The 24,331-nt window shown below is 39.2% G+C and overlaps 1 protein-coding gene across 3 annotated transcripts in view; it reads left to right on the top strand.

Moving 5' to 3' along the window:
- CDC42SE2 (CDC42 small effector 2) overlaps positions 1-24,331 on the top strand; it is a 138,659-nt gene that overhangs the window by 111,949 nt on the left and 2,379 nt on the right. For all 3 annotated transcript variants that reach the window (XM_025924986.2, XM_086704842.1, XM_086704832.1), the window contains exons 4-5: positions 19,823-19,924; positions 23,831-23,947. In XM_025924986.2, coding sequence (XP_025780771.1) covers positions 19,823-19,924; positions 23,831-23,929 — 201 coding nt within the window. In that variant the 3' untranslated portion in view covers positions 23,930-23,947. The remainder of the gene's footprint in view (positions 1-19,822; positions 19,925-23,830; positions 23,948-24,331) is intronic.

The raw sequence follows: 24,331 nt of genomic DNA, 5'->3' as shown, positions 1-24,331 counted from the left end.
GGCGAATTCTCAAAATGCTAAAATAAAGGCCCTTCTAAAACATCAATAGCATTAAGTTTTGTTTTACTGACTTTTGGATTTTATAAACTTAGAAACTGCAAGATTGAAGTAGTTTAAGCCTATATCTAGAGTTACTGTGGATTGGGTCCTGATCCTCCCATTGCCTTGGTATTATATACAAACAAGGAAAGAAGAGTAATACTGTTAAGGAACACAAATTTTACTCTTTTAAAAATCAGGGGGAAAAAATGAGTATACCAGGCCAGGTAACAAACTATTCATTTTTGTAGAAAAAGGAAGTTTTCGTGCAAATTTTATGTGATCTATTACTAAGGAGAAATTAGAATTTAAATAATTTCTGGAACCTAATGCGATACTGGTAATTATCTGGGATAGATATTTATAGTGTTTATAGTGTACTGAAAATTTGAGAAGCACTTCTTAAGAATATGTTCATCAGTGATATAAATACATGGAAAAAAATTCTGTTTTTTATCCTTCTCTACTTTAAACTTGTTTATAATGGGTAGAAAATATTAGAGATCAGTTTTATTAGCAGCTCTTATATGCAGGACAGATTCTAAGATCTCAGCTGTATCTGCTTTAAGTACTGAGTACTCTAAAGGTTGGTCTGGTCTCTTACCACCTTTGTACATAGTAAAAATTTTGATTTTTTATATAAGACATTTCCCATGTTTATGTTCCATTTGCTTTTGTACATTGAATTTTCTTTTAGTTATTTGAAAAGCTAAAACCTCTGCTTAAATTCTTCTCTTTTAGAAGGTGAGACATTATTTCTTTTACTTGTGATTTGTTTTCTGTTTTCATTTGTGAATTAAAAACAATTTTTGCACTGACATCTAGTCAAATGCTTGTGTGTGCACACGTGCAGACTTGGAAACTTGAAGTTAACCAGGAAAGTTGAGACTAATGAGTAAATGGCAGAGTCTTTGTGCTTGAAGATTGGTTTTCTTTCTGTGTGTGTTTCGGTAACTTTTACCCAAATGGAAGTGAATATGTATATTGGATAAGAAATTGAATTGTGAAACTCTGCAAATAAACATCACTTTTAATAAGTTAAGGTGAAACCAGCAGAGCAGTTACAACATTTTAAAAGGCTCTCCTTGCTACCAAATGTTAATTATTATCTGCCATTTTTATAGACCTTCTTAGTTCAAATATTTTCACATATATTAACTTAATAGTATACATTCCTGTCATTTTCATTCCATCTTTGCGTTTTTCTTTCTGCCATTCTTTGTGTGGTTTTGATTTTGGCTTTATTTGTCCTTACAGTGTCTGCTTGGGTAGTAGTTGGGTGATTTTCTCACTGGGATCTTAAGATACACAAATGCTTCTGCGTATACACTTATATGCATGTATCTAAAAGGGATTAAGATACTGGAAAAAATACTAGCTGAGTGAATTCTGTATATACATTAGGTAAACAGAACCTTCTCTACATTAAACACAGAAAAGCTGTTACTAGATACCGTTTTCTTGCTACTTTAGGAACAGATAAAATTAATAAGAAACATAAGACAAATCTACTTTTAGTAGTGTTGAGCTATGGGAAATTGATCTCATTTTTAGGAACCCCAAAGTTAAGGGTAGTTAAAAAAATTTTTTTTTTTCCTTTTTTCCACCTTCGTCATATGAGATGTGGTTTTCTGTGGGGTTTAAGAGTTGTTGAGATAAGGGTTTGAATTCCATTGCCAAAACTCATTTACTGTTTGACCTTGAGCAGATTAATTAAACCTTTGCAAGTAGGAATAATGATAGGAAAATTAGGAATAATAATCCTATCTTCTAGGATTGAATATATTAAAGTATATAATAGATTAAGTATGTGAAGTAAGGTAATTCATGTAAAGTGCTTAGAATAGTGCATGGTTTACAGGGTTGCTCTTATTATGGATATTGAGTTGATAAATTGAAATTTCCTTTCATTTAAAAACATTTTTTCCTGCTTTTTCTTGTTTTTATCTCCACTGATTATTTTTAAGTACATTGTATTTTTAAAGAAATGTTTAATATTTATTTTTGGGAAACAGAGTGCAAGCAGGGGAGGGGTAGAGAGAGAGGGAGACACATAATATGAAGCAGGCTCCAGGCTCTGAGCTGTCAGCACAGAGCCTGATGTGGGGCTCATACCCACGAAGCATGGAGTCATGACCTGGGTGGAAGTCGGATGCTTAACCAACTGAGCCACCCAGGAGCCCCTAAGTACATTGTATTTGAAATGAACAGGATCTTCCAAGTGTACACACACACACACTCTTTCCCCATCACCGCTCTCCTGAACCCCACTTTACATGACATTAAAGGAGTTTAAAAACAAAAGGTATGAAATGATACAACTCACAAAGAAAAAGAGAATAAAGAGAGAAGCATGGATGAGAGATAATAAAAAGTGGATGATAGAATAGGAATTTGCTGAACACAGCCACAGCCTAATTGCCTAAAAAGGGACATACTGACCAGAAGTAATGTAACATTTTTTAACTGCCTTGCTCTTCAGAATTCCTTCAAGAATAAGTTACCAAAGTAACATTACAGGAATATTTTACTGAACTGTAAAAACAATTTTTTTATTAAAAATTTTTTTTTAGAAATGTTTATTCTTGAGAGAGAGACAGAACACGAGCAGGGGAGGGGCAGAGAGAGAGGGAGACAGAATCTGAAGCAGGCTCCAGGCTCTGACCTGTCAGCACAGAGCCCTACATGGGGCTTGAACCCACAGACTGTGAGATCATCACCTCAGCCGAAATTGGGTGCTTACCTGACTGAGCCACCCAGGGCCCCAACAACAGATTTCTTGGTTGAAGGCCTATTGAATGAAATTTCAGACTATATGGACTAGCCATTTAGCTATTTAACCAGCAGTTATTTATGGATGGTGTTGGAGTAATTAATGATAGTTTCATAGAACATGAAGCAAAGAAAAAGAAGCAATTCAACATAGTACATGAAAAGAAAATGCTGGAACACTGCTTGACTCACTTGTGAACAGTATTTACAAAAAGTTAATATAAACACTGGATTTTTCTTTCTCTATTTTACATAGCATTTTTGGGGAGTTACATGACTTTCTTTGAAACAAAGATGTTTATTTTATGGGTGATGGGCAATGAGGAGGACACTTGCTGGGATGAGCACTGGGTGTTGTATGTAAGTGATGAATCATGGGAATCTCCTGAAGCCAAGACTGCATTGTATGTTAGGTAACTTGACAATAAAAAAAGAAAGAAAAGAAAATAATTCAGTTCTAAGAAAATGGTTTATTTTATTTATTTATTTATTTTTCAAGTCTATTTGTTTTTGGGACAGAGAGAGACAGAGCATGAACGGGGGAGGGGCAGAGAGAGAGGGAGACACAGAATCGGAAACAGGCTCCAGGCTCTGAGCCATCAGCCCAGAGCCTGACGCGGGGCTCGAACTCCCGGACCGCGAGATCGTGACCCGGCTGAAGTCGGACGCTTAACCGACTGCGCCACCCAGGCGCCCCAGAAAATGGTTTATTTTAGAGCAACTGTCAGTACAGTAGAGATGGAAAGAATAGTGGACAAGAAGATTCCCAGATGTGCGTTAGTAGCAGCTGTGGCTGCTTGGGTAGTAGTAACGATCTCTCTGGGTACATTAGTTTCCTGTTGCTGCAGTAACAGATTGTCACAAGGTTATTAGATGAAAGCACAAATCTATGTACACTTCTTGAGGCCACAAGTCCAATACAGGTCTCACTGTACTAAAATCAATGTAGGTCATCATATTACATTTTCTTTAAAATTTTTTTTTTTTTTTTTTTTTTTTTTTTTTTAGAGAATGTGTGTGAGTGGGCAGAGGGGCACAGGGAAAGAGAGACAGAGTATCTCAAGCAGGCTCCATGCTCAGTGCAGAGCCCAACATGGGGTTCATTCCGTGATCCCATGACCCTGGGATCATGATCTGAGCCGCAATGAAGAGAGGGATGTTCAGCTGAGTCACCCACATCACATTTTCTTTGCTCAGTATAGAAGGTATTTTGCAAGTCTAAAGGTAGCTATGTTATGTATGTATACACACATGCTTGCATATTGAATGGACAGAAACAATCTCACAATGACTCGTGGTGGCAGAAATCTCTAGTGTTGGAAAGGCTTTTATACTCAAGATCATTGAAATAACTGTCAGTACCTAGAAAACCAGTTTCAGATTATTATTATTATTTTTTTTAATTAAAAAAAAATTTTTTTTTCAACGTTTATTTATTTTTGGGACAGAGAGAGACAGAGCATGAACGGGGGAGGGGCAGAGAGAGAGGGAGACACAGAATCGGAAACAGGCTCCAGGCTCTGAGCCATCAGCCCAGAGCCTGACGCGGGGCTCGAACTCCCGGACCGCGAGATCGTGACCCGGCTGAAGTCGGACGCTTAACCGACTGCGCCACCCAGGCGCCCCTGATTATTTTTTAAACCTATTTGGTGCTTGCAACATGTGGTTTAATCCAGATACTAACTTTAAATAGAAGGGACAAAAGAACTCATGTTCACTTCAGGTTTCCCTCTGAGTGAGAACAACTAGTTCTTTCAGTTTTGCTTTTAGCAATTTTGCCCTTGAAAGGTCATTATAAATTTGCTTAGAGATTCTTTTTAAAAGCAAATTTTGAGGCCTTCTGCAAACTTCTCATCTGTTACCAACTGTGAAATTTATATTGAGTGGGAAAAGGTTAGTTTCTACTAAACTCTAAAAGGCAAAATAAAGACGACTGTACTCAGGATTGGATTTTCAGTGCATTTCCAGCACAAAATATCCTGCCTATTGTACTTTGAGGTAATTCCTTGCTTGTAACTCTAGTTGGGTGTTCTGATTTCTCTGTGGTGATATGTGGTGTGGCTCTCCTCTTTTTTATTGAAAGGGCTTAGAGAAGCCCTTTGACCTCAGGGCCACTGCTGGCATGCTGGTGAGTGTGCACCAAGATATAGAAGCCAGCAGATTATTGTTTATCATCCCCAGAGTGGAAGATACAGTATAAGTTGATACATATACTGAAAAGCCTTACTGTTTTTAAAAGTTTCACCCTCATGGGGGAATATGAAATGTAAAGTAGTCTAAGTTATTGAAGAATAGATTTTTTTTTTTTTTCCAGTCTCTGCAGTATCTCACCCCTGGGTTCTCTTCAGTTTGTCCCTTAACCTATTAATTGGGGGTTTTTGGTTATGATCTTAGAAATCAGACTTCCACAGGTGGTTTTATTAGCTCATATTATTACTAGTCCTGGGAAAGCTGGATCTGACTTCTTAAACATCTGTATCCAGGGCCTGGGGCACAGTGAAGACTCCTCTCTGTCTTTCTTGATTCTTGGCACTTAGGCTGCTTTCTGACGAGAGGTGGTTGTTTTTCCTTCATAGGAAACATGGTGACCCTCAGCTCCAGGTCCGTCATGTCAGTTTCACAACCATGAGGAAGAAAGGGTTTCTCCCTGGTTTAGTTCTTTCCAGTGAAGGATTCTGGAGCAATCTGTGTCGTATGCCCACACTTATAATCAGGGTTGTGGACTGGTGTGGTTGGCAGCCTCTCAAAATCATAAGGTTGGGTTTGGGAAGAGGTGATTTCCTGAAAGGAAAGGAAGGAGACTGGTGTTTCCAGAACAAAAAATATGCAGGAAAAATGGCATGTGTCCATTATAAGATTCATGTCTATTTTTGCAAAAGGATAAATCTCACTTTGTCAGTTTAGATATCTGTTAATCATTCTGATAAGCATGTTAAAAAGCTGCATGAAATCCTTTAAGAACAATAGAAAATTTATTGTAGGTCTGGAATGCCCTAAGCTTACTGTATTAAAAAAAAAGAAGTTAAACCTGAATCAGTGAAATAGGAGCTAAAGATACGTGAATGGTAAAAACAACTCTTTATCTTTTGGTAAATGATAGTTTATACTGTCAGAAACTTGTATTTCTTTACCAAATTCTAAAATAAACTTTGAGGCTATTTTACAACCCCTTGATAGAATAACCAAAGTGAAAAAGTAAAAGAAGGCTCAAGTTCTGATGCTAATTACATACTTTCAGCAGGGTTTTAGCAAAGCTGAGCTATGTAAGCCCTTTTGACTTTTATGCCATATTAAATAAATCTGTTATGAAAGATAATGTAAAAGGTAGAAGCTACTTGTATTATCTATCACAGTTTATTCATATGGTTTTCACTTTCCTCCCTTTAAAATGATAAGTGTTGTGTCATTTTGAACAATGTATTGACACTTACTAGGTACATGTTGGTTAATAGGTAATAAACTCTTCTGATAAATCATTTATTTTTGTATATTTTAAAGTCAGTAATGACAGTGCCTTTTTCCAGGGTAGCGGCTTTTTTATGTCTATTGATTTTTGCAGAAATTTTCTTTCAGTTTTAATGTATTAAATAGTAAGGACTACAGACTACCTTCAAAGGTGGTTTGACTCAGCATTAAAGGGGCTTATGGACACAGATGGGAAATAGTGGATTGGGTAGGCCAGGTCATTAGTGATATCTGTACATAGGTTATAGATGACCTCTGAATAATCATCCTGGTAAGCTTGTGATTTATCAATCATTATTTAAATAAAACCATGACTCACATTTGAAGTATGTTGTAGAAAACTTGGTTAGTGCCTAGAGGTAAGCAATGAAAATGTGTACAGGTAGATCATTTGACAGAACTATGGACCTAACTATTTCTAGTCTGTGAGGTAGAAATAGGCTCTTCTCTTCTTCCCCCACAATTTTATTGACATATAACATTATATTCATTTAAGGTATGCAATGTAATGGATTTGATGTATGTATATACATTTGATCCTTGAACAGTGCAGAGGTAGGGGCCGATCCCCTGCACAATCGAAACTCCCTAAAAACTGCTGCTATATGTGTTATATGCTGTATCTTTACAATAAAGTCAGAGAAAATAAAATATTATTATTTTAAAGTTTTATTTCATTTTGAGAGAGAGAGTGCGCACAAGCAGGGGAGGGGCAGAGAGAGAGAAAGAGAATCCCAGGCAGGCTCTGCACCACCACTGACTGAGCCACCCAGATGCCCCGAAAAGAAAATATTTTTTAAAGCAGATTTTTAAAAATTTTTTAAATGTTCATTTATTTTGAGAGAGAGCGCATGCCCCCAAGTGCGTGAGCAGGGGATTTTGTGGGGTGGAGAGACACAGAATCTGAAGCAGGCTCTAGGCTCTGAGCGTTCAGCACAGAGGCTGATGTAGGGCTCGAATTCATGAACCACAAGATCATGGCTCATGTGGTATCATGACCTGAGCCAAAGTCAGAGGCTCAACCACCTGAGCTACCCACGTGCCCTTTGTAGAAAATGTTATTAAGATCTTTAGAAAGAGAAAATACATTGGTTGTGTGAGTTTTTTATGTATTTGGATATTAGCCCCTTATCATATAAGTGATGTGCAAATAATTTGTCCTATTCTGTAGGTTGCCATTTTATCTTGTTCATATTGTCCTTTGTGGTGCCAGAGTTTTTCGGTTTCATGTAATCACACTTACTTTGGTTTTGTTGTTTTGCTTTTGGTGTCAAATGCAAAAACTCCCTGCCAAGAGCTTATCCCCTATGTTTTCCTCTAGGAGTTTTATGGTTTCAGGTTTTATGTTCATGTCTTCAGTTCATTTTGAGTTGAATTTTGGGTATAAAATAGCAGTCTTTTGCATGTAGCTGTCCAGTTTTCTGTGTTCTATATTCTTGGCTCTTTTGCTGTAAGTGAATGGACCATATATGAGATTGGGATTATTTGGGGGCTCTCTGTTCCATTGGTCTCTGTATCTGTTTTTATGCCAATTCCATGCTGATTTGATTACTGTAGTTGTGTGATAGAGTGCAAAATCAGAAAGTGTGATGCCTTCAACATTGTTCTTTTTTTTATCATGATTGCTCTGGCTGCTCAGGTGTTTTTTTTTGGGGGGGGGGGGGTCCACAGAAACGTTAAGTGGTTTGTTCTGTTTATGAGAAAAATGTTATTGGAATTTTGATGTGGATTGCATTGAATCTGTAGATTGCTTTGGGTAATAGGGACTTGTGAACAATACTAATCCTTTTGATTCGTGAACATGCAGTGTCTTATGAGTTTGTTGATCGTCTCTTCCACTTGAGCTATTTTTTTGTTAAAATGTTTAATTTTGGGGGCGCCTGGGTGGCTCAGTCGGTTAAGCGTCCGACTTCAGCTCAGGTCACGATCTCACGGTCCGTGAGTTCGAGCCCCGCGTCGGGCTCTGGGCTGATGGCTCAGAGCCTGGAGCCTGTTTCCGATTCTGTGTCTCCCTCTCTCTCTGCCCCTCCCCCGTTCATACTCTGTCTCTCTCTGTCTCAAAAATAAATAAAACGTTAAAAAAAAAAAAATTAAAAAAAATGTTTAATTTTTTTTCAGTCGTGATTTCTCATTGGTACACTCTTTTATTTTCTCTTTGTGGAAATTGTTTCTCTTTTATATATTGTCCTCCTCACCTTAGTGAGCATCTTTATGACCATTATTTTGAGATCTTTAGTGGTTTCAGGGAAATCAACTCCATTTCATTAAGATGTGTTTCTGGAGTTTTATCATGTTCTTTAGTTTGGAGAATTTTCTTCTCTTTTCTCATTTTCCTTGACTGGGTGTTGGTTTCTTTCCATTATATCAAAGAACCACCTCTTCCAGTCATGATGGACTGGGCTTGTGTAGGAGTTGAAGTGTATCATTCCAGCCTGGTGGAAGTTTTTGGTTCTCTCTAAAACCTTGTGAGATTTTGTTAGTGGTTCCTAATCCTTGACCATATGCCATGACCTGTCAGTGTCCTAAAGGGGAGGATCACCTAGATATGGAGCCTTGTTAAAAATCAGATACTCAGACAGTAGCTCTTAAAGTATGCACATAGGCTGCTTCCAGGGAGAGACTGGGAGATGGGAGTTTGTATCTGCCTCCTCTTTGGTGGCCCCTAGGGTATAGCTGGTTAAGAAGTGTTTCATTATTGCTTCATTGATTAGGCTCTTCTTTTATTTATTTACTTATTGTTTTAGTAATCTCTAAACCTAAAGTGGGGCTTAGCCTCCTGACCTTGAGACTAAGAGTCGCATGCTCTATTGATTGAATCAGCCAGACACCCCTAGGGTCTTCTGATAAAAATTGATTTAAAAAACATTGTATGGGGATGCCTGGGGGGCTCAGTACTTTAAGCCTCCGACTGGATCTCCGCTCAGTTCTTGACCTCGGGGTTGTGAGTTCAAGCCTGCATTAGGCTCAGTGCTGGATGTGAAGTCTAACTAAAAAAATAAAATTAAAAAAAAAAACACAAAACAAAACACCACCATTGGTGGCTTGGTTGTTGTAGAGTTATTGTGAATGGAAAAAAAAACCCCATTCAACCTAATGGCTTGCCAAGTAACTTAAAAACACAAAAATTGGGGGCGCCTGAATGGATCAGTCAGTTACTGGTCTGACTCTTAATTTCAGTTCAGGTCAAGATAACATGGTTTGTGAGTTTAGCCCTTTGTCAGGCTCTGCACTGACAGCGTGGAGTCAGCTTTAATTCTCATTCTCTCTCCCTCCCTCCCTCCTTCCCTCCCTCCTCCTTCCCTCCCTCCTCCTTCCCTTCCTTTCTTCCCTCCCTGTCTGCCACTCCTGTGCTTTCTGTCTCTCTCTAAATAAATAAAGGGGAAAAAGAAACCCACATAAAGTTTAAAATTTTATTCAGGGAGTGTAACAGGTGAACAAATGGGAGTATAATGCATGGACTTGAGGAAAGGTCAGGATACTAAGAATTGCCAGAGGTGCTGAGATTTGAAGGCAATATTAAAGCATCACATATTCAAGGTATTAGCAATTGAGTGCCTGTGTTTAAAGTGCTTAGAAATGTGCCTGGCATGTAGTAAGACTCTTAAGTATTACCTATTATTTATTTTAAGCTATTCACCTGTAAGTTTTTAGAACCAGTATTTCTAAACCATTGAGCCATCAGAGTAGCTGGGGCCTGCAGCTAGACGTGCAGATTTTGGTCCCTCCCCAAAACTGCTGTATCTGAAATCCTGCAGGTAGAGCTATGCAGCCTGTGTTTTAACAAACTCTCCAGGAATTCTGATGTACAGAGAAGTTTGAGAACCACCACTTTTGAGGTTCTACCAGGTATAAAACCAAAATAGTGATGACAGTTGAGGTCTTTAGGACGCGGCATTACTGTGAAGCAGAGATAAAAAAAAAAAAAAGCTATCAGATAAGTGACTTGCGCACAAATAGGAACACCAGAATTTGCGTTCCTTCCCTCTTTTTAAAAACGTCTTTCACATAAAATAGTTCTTTGAGAAATAGTTGGTCATAATACTGAATAAGACAGGTTTTAGAGAAATGAGCTGACACTATTTCAAAAGCCTTCTTCTCATTTAGCAGTCATTTCTTGTCTAATTATTGTCAGGCACAGCTCTGGTCATAGGGTAACTCTTAGTATGTTAGGGAAATCAAACTCTGAGTATATCGATTATGATACGGTGTTTTAGGTGCTAGAATAGAAATAGCCTTTTTCACTCCATGCTCAGATCAAGGAGCTCACAAGGTTGAAATAGCCTTTTTCTCTCCATGCTCACAAGGTTGAGTTCCATCTGGGTCTTAAGGTATAATGGGCAGTTGCCAAGTGAGGATAGGTTTGGGGTGAGGGTGTTCCATGTATTTGTTGATATTAGTGCTATAAAAGCTACTGTTTTCATTTTTTGCCTAAGTGAAGACACACTTTTCTTTTGCTCCAAAAAAAAAATCTCAAATCCATCTTTATATTATAGCTTTTATTACTCTGTTTTTTCTGTTACATGGATTGGTTGGTTAATAGGCCTCTCAAAAGCAGCTCATGCCCCCAGGGAATCAGTATCATAGAAAAAAATTACTGTTTTAGAAATGCCTGTTGCCTAGTTATACTGTCAATATTTCAAAACATAAACTTATTTCAGAGGTTCCCAAAGTTTGTTTTTTGGTCCCCTTAATACTTTGAGTAACTTTTTTCATGGCACCTCTAAGCCAAGAGAAATTCTTTACAGATGTATTAACTGGTTTTGTGCGGACAACTTAGTAAACATGTATGTCCTAACATCTTGGTTGCTTTAAAAAAATAACAAATTGAAAGAAAAAATTTTTATTTCCTTTGAATATAATCATGATTACTGACGGGATATCAATGCCTGTCCTTGTCAAGCCATGGAATCAGAATGAATGCCACCAACTCTCTTTTCTAGTTCCATATTGTCTCTCGTACAATGCTTGGGGTTTTTTCACAGCAACCACAGAAAGCACTGCTTTGCAGAGATGTGCCATTAGAAAGAGCATATGGTCTAATTGTAGCCCGGAGTGGAGGGGGCTGCAAGAGCACCTGGTTCCAGGGGTCCCGAACAGACCAGGTTTGGCCACTTGCCACAAATCAAATCCAAAGGCAGGGAGAAACAAGACAATTTATTTCAGTGAGTCCGACACTAGGGTGAGAGTAGACTGAAGTCTCAAAGCCTGTCCAGAGTGCCGAAAATACTAGGTTTATATAAGGATAATGTGGGATAAACATGGTTGAATGCAAACGGGTGGGCACTGAAGGTCAAGTTGATCATTGTCTTGGAGTCAGTCACATGGGGTCTTGTGGCTCAGGACAGTGCTCATTGCTTAAGGGAGTAGTTTCTGTTTCCTTCAGAGGATACTTTGCCCACAGGGTCTTTTGCCAGACTTAAGAGATAAGCTGGAAAGGAGAACTTAATCAGTTGGAAAGTACAGCCTAAAGTAAAAATGGAGGTAGTTGACATTCTCTTTCATAATGTTGCAATTTTGAATTACCTTTATTTACTAAGTTGAATATCATTGGGTTTCCCTCAAATTGAAAATATTGTGTGGGGCCCCAGGATATTTCCTGGGAATCATAGGTTTATTTGATAAAATACACAGGTGGGGTTCACTTCTATTTTGTCTGGGTCACCAAGCTGTCAGTAGTATATCTTTCTTTTTCTGTTCTTCATTCACTTAGGCTGCACTGGTGTGAGTGATTGCTACCTAATAGCCTGAAGGCACCAGCTTTTTTCACTGCCTTAGGTGGCACTTTCATTTTTTTAAGTTCTATTTATTTTTTTGTGATCTCTACATTGAACATGGGGCTTGAACTCAGGACCCCGACATCAAGTCTCATGCTCTTCCGACAGCCAGTCAGGTGCCCCGGCGCCTTCATTTTCTATTTACTGTGTGCCCATTTTTAGAAGTACCTACCTGTGCTCTTAGCTTATGCTTCCTGTTGCCCTGTGGGGCTTGGCCACGAATTGTTCCTCAATGGCATGTGTTTGCACACTAAACTGCCCAGATGGTAGTCCTGAAGGAAGTTCTATTTAAGTGATTAAGTAATCACTATTTCTCTAGAAGCTATACTTGGTTAATATTCAAGAAATATGAGAGTGCAATATTTATGGGGGGGAGTATTTATATTGCTGTAGAAATGTGTTTAAAAAAGGTGTGTTGAAAACATGAATGTCATACTATTCATATATTTATTCATAAAAAGTTTGTTGATAAATTGCTGTGTGTTATATATAGCCCTGGCCCTTGTGGACTCACATTTTATATGCCTGCCTATATAGGAGCACATCTCCTATCCAGGGGACAGTTTAAATTTGGTGCGAGATGTAAATTTTGCTTTAGTAGGTGAATACAAGGCAGTCAGGGAGTCCTGAGTGGGAGTAACCCCGGGGAGTAAAGGAGTCAGGCCTGAGTTAGTGAACTGAAGGAACAGGAGGAAAGATTCTTCCATGCAGAGTTGTGGAAGAGCATAGTATACTTAGGGAACTTGAAATAGCAGATGAAAGCTTAGAATGCATGGAAGAATGTAGTTGAAGATGAGGATAGAGAGAGAAATAGGATTTCCATAGCCTGTGGAGTTTTTTATTTATCCTGAAAACTTGGGAAGCCTTTGAGGGATTTGAAATGAGTAACACGATCAGTTTTGTACTTTGGAAAGGTACACCTAGATTCAGGGTAAGGCGTATTGGAAGGGGAAAGAACACTGTAAAACTGGAACCAGATAAGTGAGGGACTCCTGACTCCTGCATTGACGTAGGTGAGAGGCTCAAGGGCCCGAAATAAGGTCGTGGCAGTAATGTGGGGATGGAGGGAGGAAAGCGGCAGACTCCCCAGGATAGTTTGCTAATTGGATGTGATCATATGAGGGAGAAGGAGTGGTGAGGGACCACCCTCAAACCTGGCTGGAAATACTGGCAGAAATGTTGTTGACCAAACATGGACTGAAGAGGAGGAATGGGCTATGCAAAGAAAGTTGTGCGTTAAGTGCAGAAGCTTGAGTGTCCTCTGGCCTCATCAGTAAGCAGTTGAATGTATAGTCTCAAGCCCAGAAAGTAGAAAATAGACTCACTAGTTATCGGCATAGACTTGATAAGGTAAAGATGAGCGAGAGGGAAGAAAAGACACCAAGGGTGCCAGCTTACACAAGATCAGAGAAAACCACAGAGATGTAAGGTAGTGGATGAGTGAGGAACCAGAGAAGAGGGATCTGTTGGAAGAAGAATCTCAGAGTAATCCTTTCTCTACTTTGTACGTTCTAGGTTTTTGAAATAAATATCTGACTAGTAATTTCACTAACAGTTTCCTAACGGGATATTATCGTTACAACCACAGCATCCATTCTCCCCTTCGTCTGTCGTATAGGAGCCATCGTTTGAGTGGCAGACCCCCCCTGCTCCTGGTGATTCCTGATTAGGTCTGTGCTGCTCATAGGGAACTGCTGTCCCTCTGCAGCGATTGGGTTTGAGTTTGGCTCAAGGAAGGCATTCTGTGGATGAGAGGGGTTGGTTCAGGACAGGGCAGAGGATTCAGATGCCAGAGGAAGTTTTGTGGAAACCTCAGGGGGGAATTTGTCTTGTTTTTAATAAAGCGCTATTCTTCTGTATGTCAGTAAACACGGACAGAAGGCCTTAGACTTGCTGCAGCTCTGTTGGCTACCAGCCTGACAATGAAGCTGACAGGAGGGCACAGCTGAGAAAAGTGTAGAGGAATTTTGTGGAAGCCCTGAGTACACTGAACACCTTGCCCCTGGGCCTTACTGTGTAAGCCATTTTTGGTTTTCAGCTATAATTTTATTTTCAGAGAAGGAACATGTGATGGGAGTGCATGAATGATGGATGCGAATAGCACACACACCCTAAGGTGACGATGTAGCCAGCTCCAATGTCACATGGGAGCTCTGCAGTGTAGTTTTCAAGGCCCTAAAATCTCTGCCAGTAGTTTTGGGGAGGAAGACAGGAAGTAGGTAGGGTATGATTTTAGAATTGTAAAGTATCATGGGGCGCCTGGGTGGCTCAGTCCGTTGAGCGTCCAACCTCGGCTCAAGTCATGATCTCGCGGTTCATGGGTTCAAGTTCTGAGTCAGGTTCTGGGCTGACAGCTCCAAGCCTGGAGCCTGCTTCAGATTCTGTGTCTCCCTCTCTCTGCCCCTCCCCCACTCATGTGCGCGCGTGCTCTCTCTCTTGTCTCTCTGTCAAAAATAATAAACTTTAAAAAAAAAAGTAAAGTATCAGGAGGAGGACAAAAGTTCTGGTGGAAATCAGAAAAGGAATTGTTTATTCATTCTCGTGTCACATAGTTTTTACTAGTAAACAAGACTTAGGTTTTTGTGTTAAGTTGTAAAGGTAGGAGAAAATTCACTAAAATAACAAATCTTTAAAAACTTACTTTAAAAAAACTGTTGAGGAAAATTACCACATGTACACAGAAACAGGGAAGAGAACCGCCTCTCCCAGGTATGTAGCACCCAGCTTCACTAGCTGTGGATGGGGGCCCCATCCTGTGTCACCTGTGACCCTCTCGCCTCAGCTGGAAAACTTAAAGCAAGTTCATCCCACACTATTTCAGTATGTGGCACCTGGCTGTCTCTGTCAGTAGAGCACGTGACTCTTGATGACCAGGTCATTGAGATCGAGCCCCACATTGGGTGTAGAGGTTAAAAATCTTCAAAAAAAATTTCAATATGTGTGTCTAAGATTAAACTGCTTTAAGGAGGCATCAGTAACATTCAGTAAATGTGAAGAGACATTATTCCTTGTCTCCTTCCTTGACCTTATGCAGAATAACAGTATTTCAAGGATAGCAACAATTATTCAAAAGGTTGACACTCTTAATAGAGTTCCCTATAAAGAATAGAGTACGTTTCCAGGAAAAACGATGACTCTGCTACTGACAGCAGTTAATACGTGTAAGAGTGAGTGCACCATTTCCTGTTTTTCTTTGCAGAGGCCCAACTGTGGAGTTCCCCTTGTTTACCCATGAGTTAAATCTTGTCTCTGTCTTACCACAGAGGTGTCCTACTCCTTAAATGTCCACAGTGACTAAAAAATAATACATTTTTGTATTTTGAAATAATAAATTATATTTGGAATCTAGGTTTTCGATTTATTGATAATGTTAGAACACAGATCCAAAGAACATTGCAGTCTGTGTGTGCATCTATCCTTCCTTCCTTCTCTGGAACCTACCACCTTGATCATTATTTTTCTCTACTTTCAGTCTCTTTTACTGCATCTTATCAGAAATTAAGCATAAATCCAGTCTTTCTCATCTTAAATGGAAAAACGGCTTTTTTCCTTCGGCTGCAGCCTGCCCTCTTGTCCCTGTCCTAGGCTTGTCCAGTTGTTTGTGTCTGACCGCTCTGTTTCCTGACTCCTGCACACTTTTCTGCCCCCTCAGTGGTCTTCCATTCTTAGCCCTCACGAAGGTGATCACTGCATGTTGCTGAATCTGAATATGCAGATATATTCCAGCCTTGACCTGACCTCTCCCCAGCTTTCCACTGTTTGCCTCATCACTCCATGACACCTAGAAGAGGATGCACCTGATTTTCCTCCTCCTTTTCAGGCATTTTCTTTGTAGTGTCCTTTGAGGGATTTTTTTTCTCTGCCCAACTTTAGGATTCCTCTGTGCATTTGTCTTCCTCAGAAGTCCCCTTAACTTGTACACCTTTATTCTGCTGGTGAGGGGTGCCTTGGTGGCTCAGTCAGGTAAGCGTCCAACTTTGGCTCAGGTCATGATCTCATGGTTTGTGGGTTCGAGCCCCATGTTGGGCTCTGTGCTGACAGCTCAGAGCCTGGAGCCTCCTTCGGATTCTGTGTCTCCCTCTCTGCTCCTTCCCTGATGGCTGTCTCAAAAGTAAATTTTAAAAAAATTTATTGTGCTGAGTGGTGAGACTTAATTTCTTATCTCTAGTTTAGCCTCTTTCAGAATCCTATATCCGTGTATCCAACTTGCCCTCTTGGTAACTTCACTTGCAAGTCTCACAGATAACTCAAATTCAGTGTGTGTTAAACTCTTTCATGTTCTTCCTAAAGTCTGGCCCTCTTCCAGTATTCTCTGACCCTGTGAATTGTGCACATTGTTCTCAGATATTCTTAACTTCTGGCTCTCCCTTCTCAAATCCAGTTAGCAACCAAATGCTGTTGATCTTGCCCCCTAAATACCTTTTAAATCCAGCCAGTTCTTTCCCCTTCACCTGCTGTCAGCTAAATCCAAGTCCTCTCTTTCCACCAACATTACTGCAATAACTTCTCCTTTGGCCCCTCCAGCCTCCATGCCAGCTGCAGATATCACAAAGTGGCTTTTAAAACCAACTTGTCATGTCATCAGGGAAGGAAGGACTGAAAGCTTCAACGTCTGTACCTTAAATCAGTATCGGATTACACTGCATGAAGAAACATTCCAGTATGTAAGGGAAAGCCAGACTCTGAACTCAGTACTCACTGTTCTCAGATTTACAAATTAGTTATTTGTTCTTTGCATTTCATTAAGAGAATAGTCTCTGTTGAACATCCTGCCTCAAAATTCAGAATGTTTTAGTCTTAGAATTTGATTCACAAGCTGATCCATTTGTTAATTCCTTTCAGGAGACCTTTCTGGAAAGGGTTGGGTGATGGCCTGAGTGCTGACTCTTCTTCCAACATCTTCCTGCAGTAATCCGTTTGTTAGAATGAATCACTTCATGTGAAGTTATGGGCCAAGTGTAGCCTTGTGCTAAGACAAACACACCTTCCAGGGGCAATGATGAAGATCGAGCTTGAGAAGTTGCTCCTGTGTGTTCACAGGGCAAGGGTGGTCAAGACTGCCAGTGGCCTGAAGTAGATCTTTCTGAAATATGCCTGTCACTTGTCTGCCTAAGAGGGCCCTCTGGCTGAGCTGAGTGGCACCCTCTGCTGTCATGAGCTGTTGCACCTGCAAGCTGGTTGCACAAGCCCTTAGGAGGAAAAGTCTGCAGGTCTGCAAATGCCATTATCCCATGGAACTTAACTGCTATCCTTTTTCTTCACCTGGAGCCATCCACCCTTTCCTGCTTTGTGGAGGGTGCCAGGAAGCTAGAAGTCTTTTCTATAAGTCAAGGGGTTTACTGGGGAAGAAGCCCCAACAATTTGTCTTGCCTGGGTACTGAGAAAATTCTTGTCTTCTGCTGGCAGACATCAATTATTTGGTTGTGCCTGGACAAACAACTTTCTCACACAAATTCACTGGAATGTAACAGGGTAGCCAAGATGAAAAAAGCTGCAAGACTATCATTAGCTTCTTCTTTCCCTACATGAATCCTAGAAAAGAGAAGATAGCATCACTTCCTAAGGCTCGTTTATGCTATGTTATCCCAGATGAGAATAGTGTGAAGGGAAGTACGTTAAATGGGATGATAGAAATAGATAAACTAGGAGTCTGGGGAAAAGATGGAAAACAGAGTGGGAAGGATGGTGCATTGCTGATACGCGGCTCCCTGATGAAAAGATGCTGTGGGTGTCAAGTCTGATGGAGGGGTCGGCAGTCTGAGGCTCCTTTAGGACACCTGAAGTAGGAACATATAATAAAAAGCAGGAAATCTCTGCCTTTGTGCTGACAGAAAATTGAAGAATGTGATACCTTCCCTTGGTTTTCTGATAACATGAAAATTTTCTGTAATCCTAGGAAGCAGGGCCCCAAAAGAATGATTGAATTTATCAACCCTTCAAAAAAGGACTTGAAGTAACTAAATGGGGCTTTAAGTACACGAATGAGAATGTTTTGCTCCGAGTTTTACAGACTGTAATCCATACAGTCAAGCATTTTGAGAGGGAAAAATGAAAACCTATAATACAAAGTCTCAGATTAGAAAATATTGCAGTGATGTCCTCTCATAACAAAGCTTCTGAAAAGATAACCATAAATGAGAAATAATATCTACTAAAAAAATGGTCTAGAACTGGGATCATCCAACTACTGCTTATGGTCCAAATTGGGCCTGGTACTTGTTTGTTTAAATAAATGCTCACTGGAACACAGCTCCACTTAATATGTTTATGCATTGTCTGTAGCTGCTTTTGTGCCAAAAGGACCAGAGTGGAATTGAAGCTATGACAGACTGAATGGCTTACTTACTGTCTTGGCCTATAGGAAAAAATTAGTGGATTCCCAAAGAGAATCGAGTAAAGTTACTTTCCAGTACAGTAAAACTATAAAGAGAAATAAAAATAATGGATGAAAATACACACAATCCACTGTGCACATAACAGGAACTACAGACATTACAAAAAGGAACACAAGGTGCATTATTAAAAAACATAATAGAAGAAAACTTTCCCAAGAGACAGTAAAACTTATGTTCAGATAGACAAGGACCACCACCTGCCATATAGAACCCTGGATGGAAAAAACCAATGAACTTGGAGGTAGTCCAGTGTCACTGTTGAACTGTGAGGATGAACATAAGTATTTCCAGGGAAAAGCTCAAGCTTCTTTTGGGATTCTAAACAGTAGCAGTAAAAACTAGAGGACAGTAAAAACAATCTTTGGTGGCTCCTAAAATTAATGCATGAACCCTCCATTTGTGTGGCTTTGTAGAAAATAAATTTTTAATCATGAGGGGCTGTTGCTTGAGTCTGTCTTGTTTTTAGGATTTATCAGGATTCTAGCAACCTTTCAGTAGATGTAGATACACTCCAATTTCTAGAATATGTTAGATCCCAGTTATATAAGGGGTTCATGGAAAACTTGGGACTGATTTAAGATAACCTTGGTCTCTGGAACGATCTCATGATTCTCATGATCTCACGATCAGTAAAACAGTTACCCTGGAAATACCTCTCAATGGGTGAATGGGCGTATTGGTGAGGGAAGGATTGTAGCTGGTAGCACAAGTTACTGGGAAATAGGATTCTGTACCTCTGTCAGAGGTGGTTGTCAGAAATTAGGACTTACTAAGGCCCAGCCTAGTATGAGTTTGGATGGGCTTTCATTCCCAGTCAGTGCAGACCCGAAAAGAGTGAACAGGCTAGGACCAGATCTCCTCCAGACGGAGCAGCTGATTTATTTCAGTGTGGAAGAGTTTTTGGGTGTAATCTAAGTAATAATAACCATCAAAATAACATCAGTTAACCATGAAAGCTAGAAAGTGATGTTAAAAATCAGAGTGTTGTACTCAAATCACACTGTATTCTTTGCTAACAATAGTGGCGACTGATGATAATTTTACATTTGTCTTATTTTTTTTTAAACAATGAAACCTAAATGGTTATTATGCAAACAAGCCAGTGGCTAAAGCTATGCCAAAAAATCTGTTTTAAATTCTGAATAATAATATGTTTTGCTTTATGGGTCGCGCGTGTGTGTGTGCACACGTGCGCATGTATCTCTCTTGGGATTTCATCATATGAGGTAATTGTGGTAGTCCAAGATTTCGGGATCCTGGTGTCTTGGGCAAATTTTATTATGTTATTAAAATCATTCATCTGTAGTATATAAATCGATCAGAGTAAGTTTGTTGCTAATAAAATCATCTCTCAATACATTATTCCCTATATTGTAGAAAAGGCGCCGGCGCATTGACCGAAGTATGATTGGAGAACCAACAAATTTTGTGCACACAGCTCACGTAGGATCAGGAGACCTGTTCAGTGGAATGAATTCCGTAAGTGTTTTGATGGAAGATACAGATGGGGTCTTGGGGCATAGACCTGTGTCATCTGTATGAAAGGTACATACATTCTTAATGGTGATACAATGCTCATTGAATGTGTAGGCACTGAATATAAATACATAACCTGAGTATATAGAGAAGAAAATAAGTAGTGAAAATTTAATCTCTTCCCTAACTTGCCAAACTATGCATTTGCTTCTGCCTTTCTCCTGAAACAATACTTTAAAGGACTTGAACACCAGCCTTTTAGTAACATTAATCTTTCTGTTCTCTTAAATTTACTTAGTTGCCTTTTGCAGACCTGTTTATCACTTTTACCTTATAAAATATTAGCCTTTACTTGATACTAGAATGTGATTTATTCATCACTGAAATGTAAATAACTTGGATACTAAGCAGAGGATTAAAATTTGTGCATATCTGCTCTTATTTATAGAGATTTCAATGTATTTCAGAATAGACTTTAGATTTATTCACTTGAACTTGTATATTCCTTAATTTTCATCCAAGAGGGAAAACAGTGCACTAGAATAGAAGCAGCACCAAATGAGGGTTTGTCAGGGCTCTGGCTCATTATTGCCCTGATATAATAAGCCACTAAGTATCAGGAGCCTCTTTGCCCAAAATCTAAAGTAAACTAATATACCTAAATGGTCTCTGAAGTGTTTAGAACCAGAAAATTAGTAAGACTTTTATAGGTAGAGAATTGCCCGTTGTCTGCTTACTTGGCAGAATTAACAAAAGACTTTACAAGAGAGCAGAGACTTTTAAAATAGGTAGATGGTTATCCTGGATACAGCAAACAAGTTTGTCACATCAGTTACTAGGTAAGCAAAGGAATAACATTTGTAGCTTCCTGGAAAGGAAACAGCTTGTTTGTTTTAAATCTGTAGGAAAAGTACTTTGTTTTGCTCAACTGCTTTTGTGGAGTTGTAAGAGGTGTCAGGTTGCTATCAAAATACAAATTCAGTAGCTTTGTTTCCTGGATCAGCATGAAATAATAACCAAATGGGAACCTAGGATTTTTCTTTAGAGGGTTATTTTAATACATATAAATAGATTGAATGGCTTCAAATTTTGATGAATTTTTTTTTTTTTTAATGTTTATTATTTTTTAGTGACACAATGCAAGCAGGGGAGAGTCAGAGAGAGAGGGCAACAGAGGATCCAATGCAGGCTCCACACGGTCAGCACAGAGCCTGATGGCCGGGCTCAGACTTGCTGAAGTCAGATGCTTAACTGACTGAGCCACCCAGGCGCCCCAAATTTTAATTTCTTAATAAATGTCTTCCCCAGTTCAGGTTTTTAAAATTCATTTTAATTTAAAATGAATTAAATTTTTAGTTCATGGTATTTAACTTTTTAAATCTTGTTTATGTACATTTCACAATTTCCTTTAAGATTCCTATTCATCATTTTGTCTCTACAAGGAGCCTGTGATTGATGTTGGTGACTATTGTTGCCGTTGATTTAGGTAGAACTTCAGGAAGGACTCTTGAAGGGGCGTCTACTTCTGCTTCATCTGAAGGACCTGGGTCAAGACAGGCCCTTGGCTGTCTCCAGGCAGCTTTCTCTGCTAAGGGATGGGATTTTTTAAAAAGTGTCATAGCTCATTAGAACCAAATATGTCTCCCAAAGGCTTTTTGTACTTACTGCCGACATTAGTTTTTTGTTTGTACAGTGACAAACAGCTTCTGACTCCTATTGGGCATGGGCTTGGTTTTTTAGTCAGTTCTGTCAGGTTGAATATCATGCCATTGCTGAGTTTCCTGAAAGTCTCATTGATAGATAAAACTTGTCTGAGGCTGATATGGTGAGAGAATTTTGCTCTTACGTGCAGTAATAGTATAAGTGAGACAAAAGCATAAATGTTGTTTATCCAAGGAAATAGTTTGCCTTGTTAGTTTGTCCTAGACTGAGCAGCATGTGTTAGGTACATGGCTTGATGCACATGAAACAGCTGTGCAATATGGGATTATTGAATGGTCAGATGACTTGGAATTTGTTTTCTCCTAAATAAACTGTTCTTCCCAAGATAATCTTTTATACTAAATTTTTGCTAGAAAAGGAGTCCATGACTGTTTTAATAATGTAGACTTACTGTGTTAAAATACAGACACAGTCAAAATAATACATTAGAAAACCTAAATCCTGTGGTTTGAAATTGAACAATTGAGTTTTGGAGGAAAACCAGTTTCTTTTCTTGGTTAGAATTAGCATGACATTATGAATCCACTATGTAAAAATACAAAGATTGTATTTTTTTTTTATAAATAGGCCCTAAAATATCTAGAAAAAGTAACGTTAGGTGGGAAATTATTTGGTAGGTAAAATCAACTTTGTACCACAAAAAAGGAGCAGAAAATGAATTTTAACTGTAGCATATGGACTGTACTGTGGCCTTCTCAGACTGGGGAGGTTTATTGAAAATAAATTGGCCTATAGATTTCAGGTTTTTTTTTTTTTTTTTTAATAGTCATTTTAAATAATGTGAAAACAGATACAACATGTGATACCACTAGAATAAGATGTTCAACGTGAGTAAAATTTTCAGTAGATGGGTAAAAATTACCCATTTGAGAACCAGTTACATTTTCTTACTTAAACCCTTTTGGATTCTAAATAAGCTATGCGTTTTATATTTTGCTTTTCTGTTAGAATATATTTAAAACTGCCTTGCTCAGAAAATAGGCAAGTCTTTACTATTTTCTTTAAACCTACTGACTCAGCATCACCAGTGAAAACACCACACAAGTCATGTTTTTTATTAAGTGCTTACTAAGTATTTGATAAGTAGATTAATAATGGATGTTGTCTGTCGTGTCCCCTCCCTGGGGAACCATGGAAGTGTCAACTGGCTGGCTGAGCTGATTGCCAGGGCTCTCTGACTCTTCACAGTTAGGTCAACACCTCTGAAACTTTCTTACCTCTCCTTTTTCTAGCATTCTAGCCTGATTCTCTCATTCACTGCTTCCAGTGGGGTATGAAGTAAGATTGGAATAATGGATGATACACTTAGGGTACTTCACAACTTGCCAGTAAGTTTATGCACCTTTGTTTTAGCCCAGTAAGAGAGAAAATACCGCACCATTTATGTATCTCATACATCAGAAAATAGCCCTTTTGGGTGGTTAGGACAGATTATCATGTTGACTCTTTTACAGATAGGAAGACTTACCTTTAGAGAGAATAAATACTTCACCCAGAGTTAACCATATTAATGAATACATTTGGACTACCATCCAAGTCTTTGGATGCCTAACTTTAACACTATCAAGTATGTAAATTCTATCACATGGAACTTTAAAAATTGATCTTTGGTCCAATTTCATTCATAATTATTTTTGTCTCCAATGGATGTGGTTCCATACGTGAGGTGTCTGTATACTTTAAGTTGAGTTGATCTGTATACTTTAGACTGTTTTCGAAGTGTTACCAAGTACATTGTGAATTACAGAACAGGGATTTTGTCACTGGTAAATGGGGAGAGAAAGAGGCGGCCCAGCAAGTGGTTTTCTAGCCTCCTCAACTTGCCTCAGGGCAATCAGACAAATTTAAGTCTAGGGGCGCCTGGGTGGCTCAGTTGGTTGAGCGTCCAACTTTGACTCAGGTCATGATCTGACTGGTTTTGAGTTCAAGCCTAGCATTGGGCTCTGTGCTGACAGCTCAGAGCATGGAGCCTGCTTCAGATTCTGTGTCTTCCTCTCTCTCTGTCCCTCCCCTGCTCGCGATCTCTCTCAAAAATAAAAATATTAAAATAAAAATTTAAGTCTATAAAAATGGAATTTTTTTCTATAAAAAGTATGCTTTCCACAACTGCTCAGCTGGAATGTTGAGACCAGCATCTGCTGCGTCGTCCCTAGTTGCTGACTTGGTTCTGTTTCTGTCTTGTTCTAGGTTAGCTCCATCCAGAACCAGATGCAGTCCAAGGGGGGCTATGGGGGTGGCATGGCCGCCAGTGCACAGATGCAGCTTGTGGACACGAAGGCTGGATAGCCCCGCGTCCCTTCTCCAGTGAGTACCCAGCTCCCATACGCCAACAGCATAGCTTGTGAGGGCTTGGAGTTAAGTGAATTACTGAAAAAGGGCAAACATCTGTTACTCCGTTGAGTGTTTCTAGTGATTGTTGTAGGCACTTTGAGTATCAGTTTTAGGTTGCTCTTCTCAAATGCTTTAAGACATCCAGTTGGGAAGGAGGCTTTGACAGATTGTGTCCCTTAAACAAAAGTGAAATTACTGATTTGAGTATTGATACTGTGGGGAATGCCATATATCATGAAGTACCTTTATATTTTACACAGCGTTGTTAATATATTTTTCATGATAAACTTTGAAAGAGTTGTCTAGTTTAATTTGTAAAGGATGAATCCTTAAAGTGTAAAAATAATTTGGATTTTT

Source organism: Puma concolor, chromosome A1 (genome assembly GCF_028749965.1).
Source record: "Puma concolor isolate L17-30 chromosome A1, mPumCon1.1.hap2, whole genome shotgun sequence".
Taxonomy (NCBI): Eukaryota; Metazoa; Chordata; class Mammalia; order Carnivora; family Felidae; genus Puma; species Puma concolor.
The sequence above is the reverse complement of the archived record's forward strand: the minus strand, read 5'-3'. Positions and strand labels throughout refer to the sequence as shown.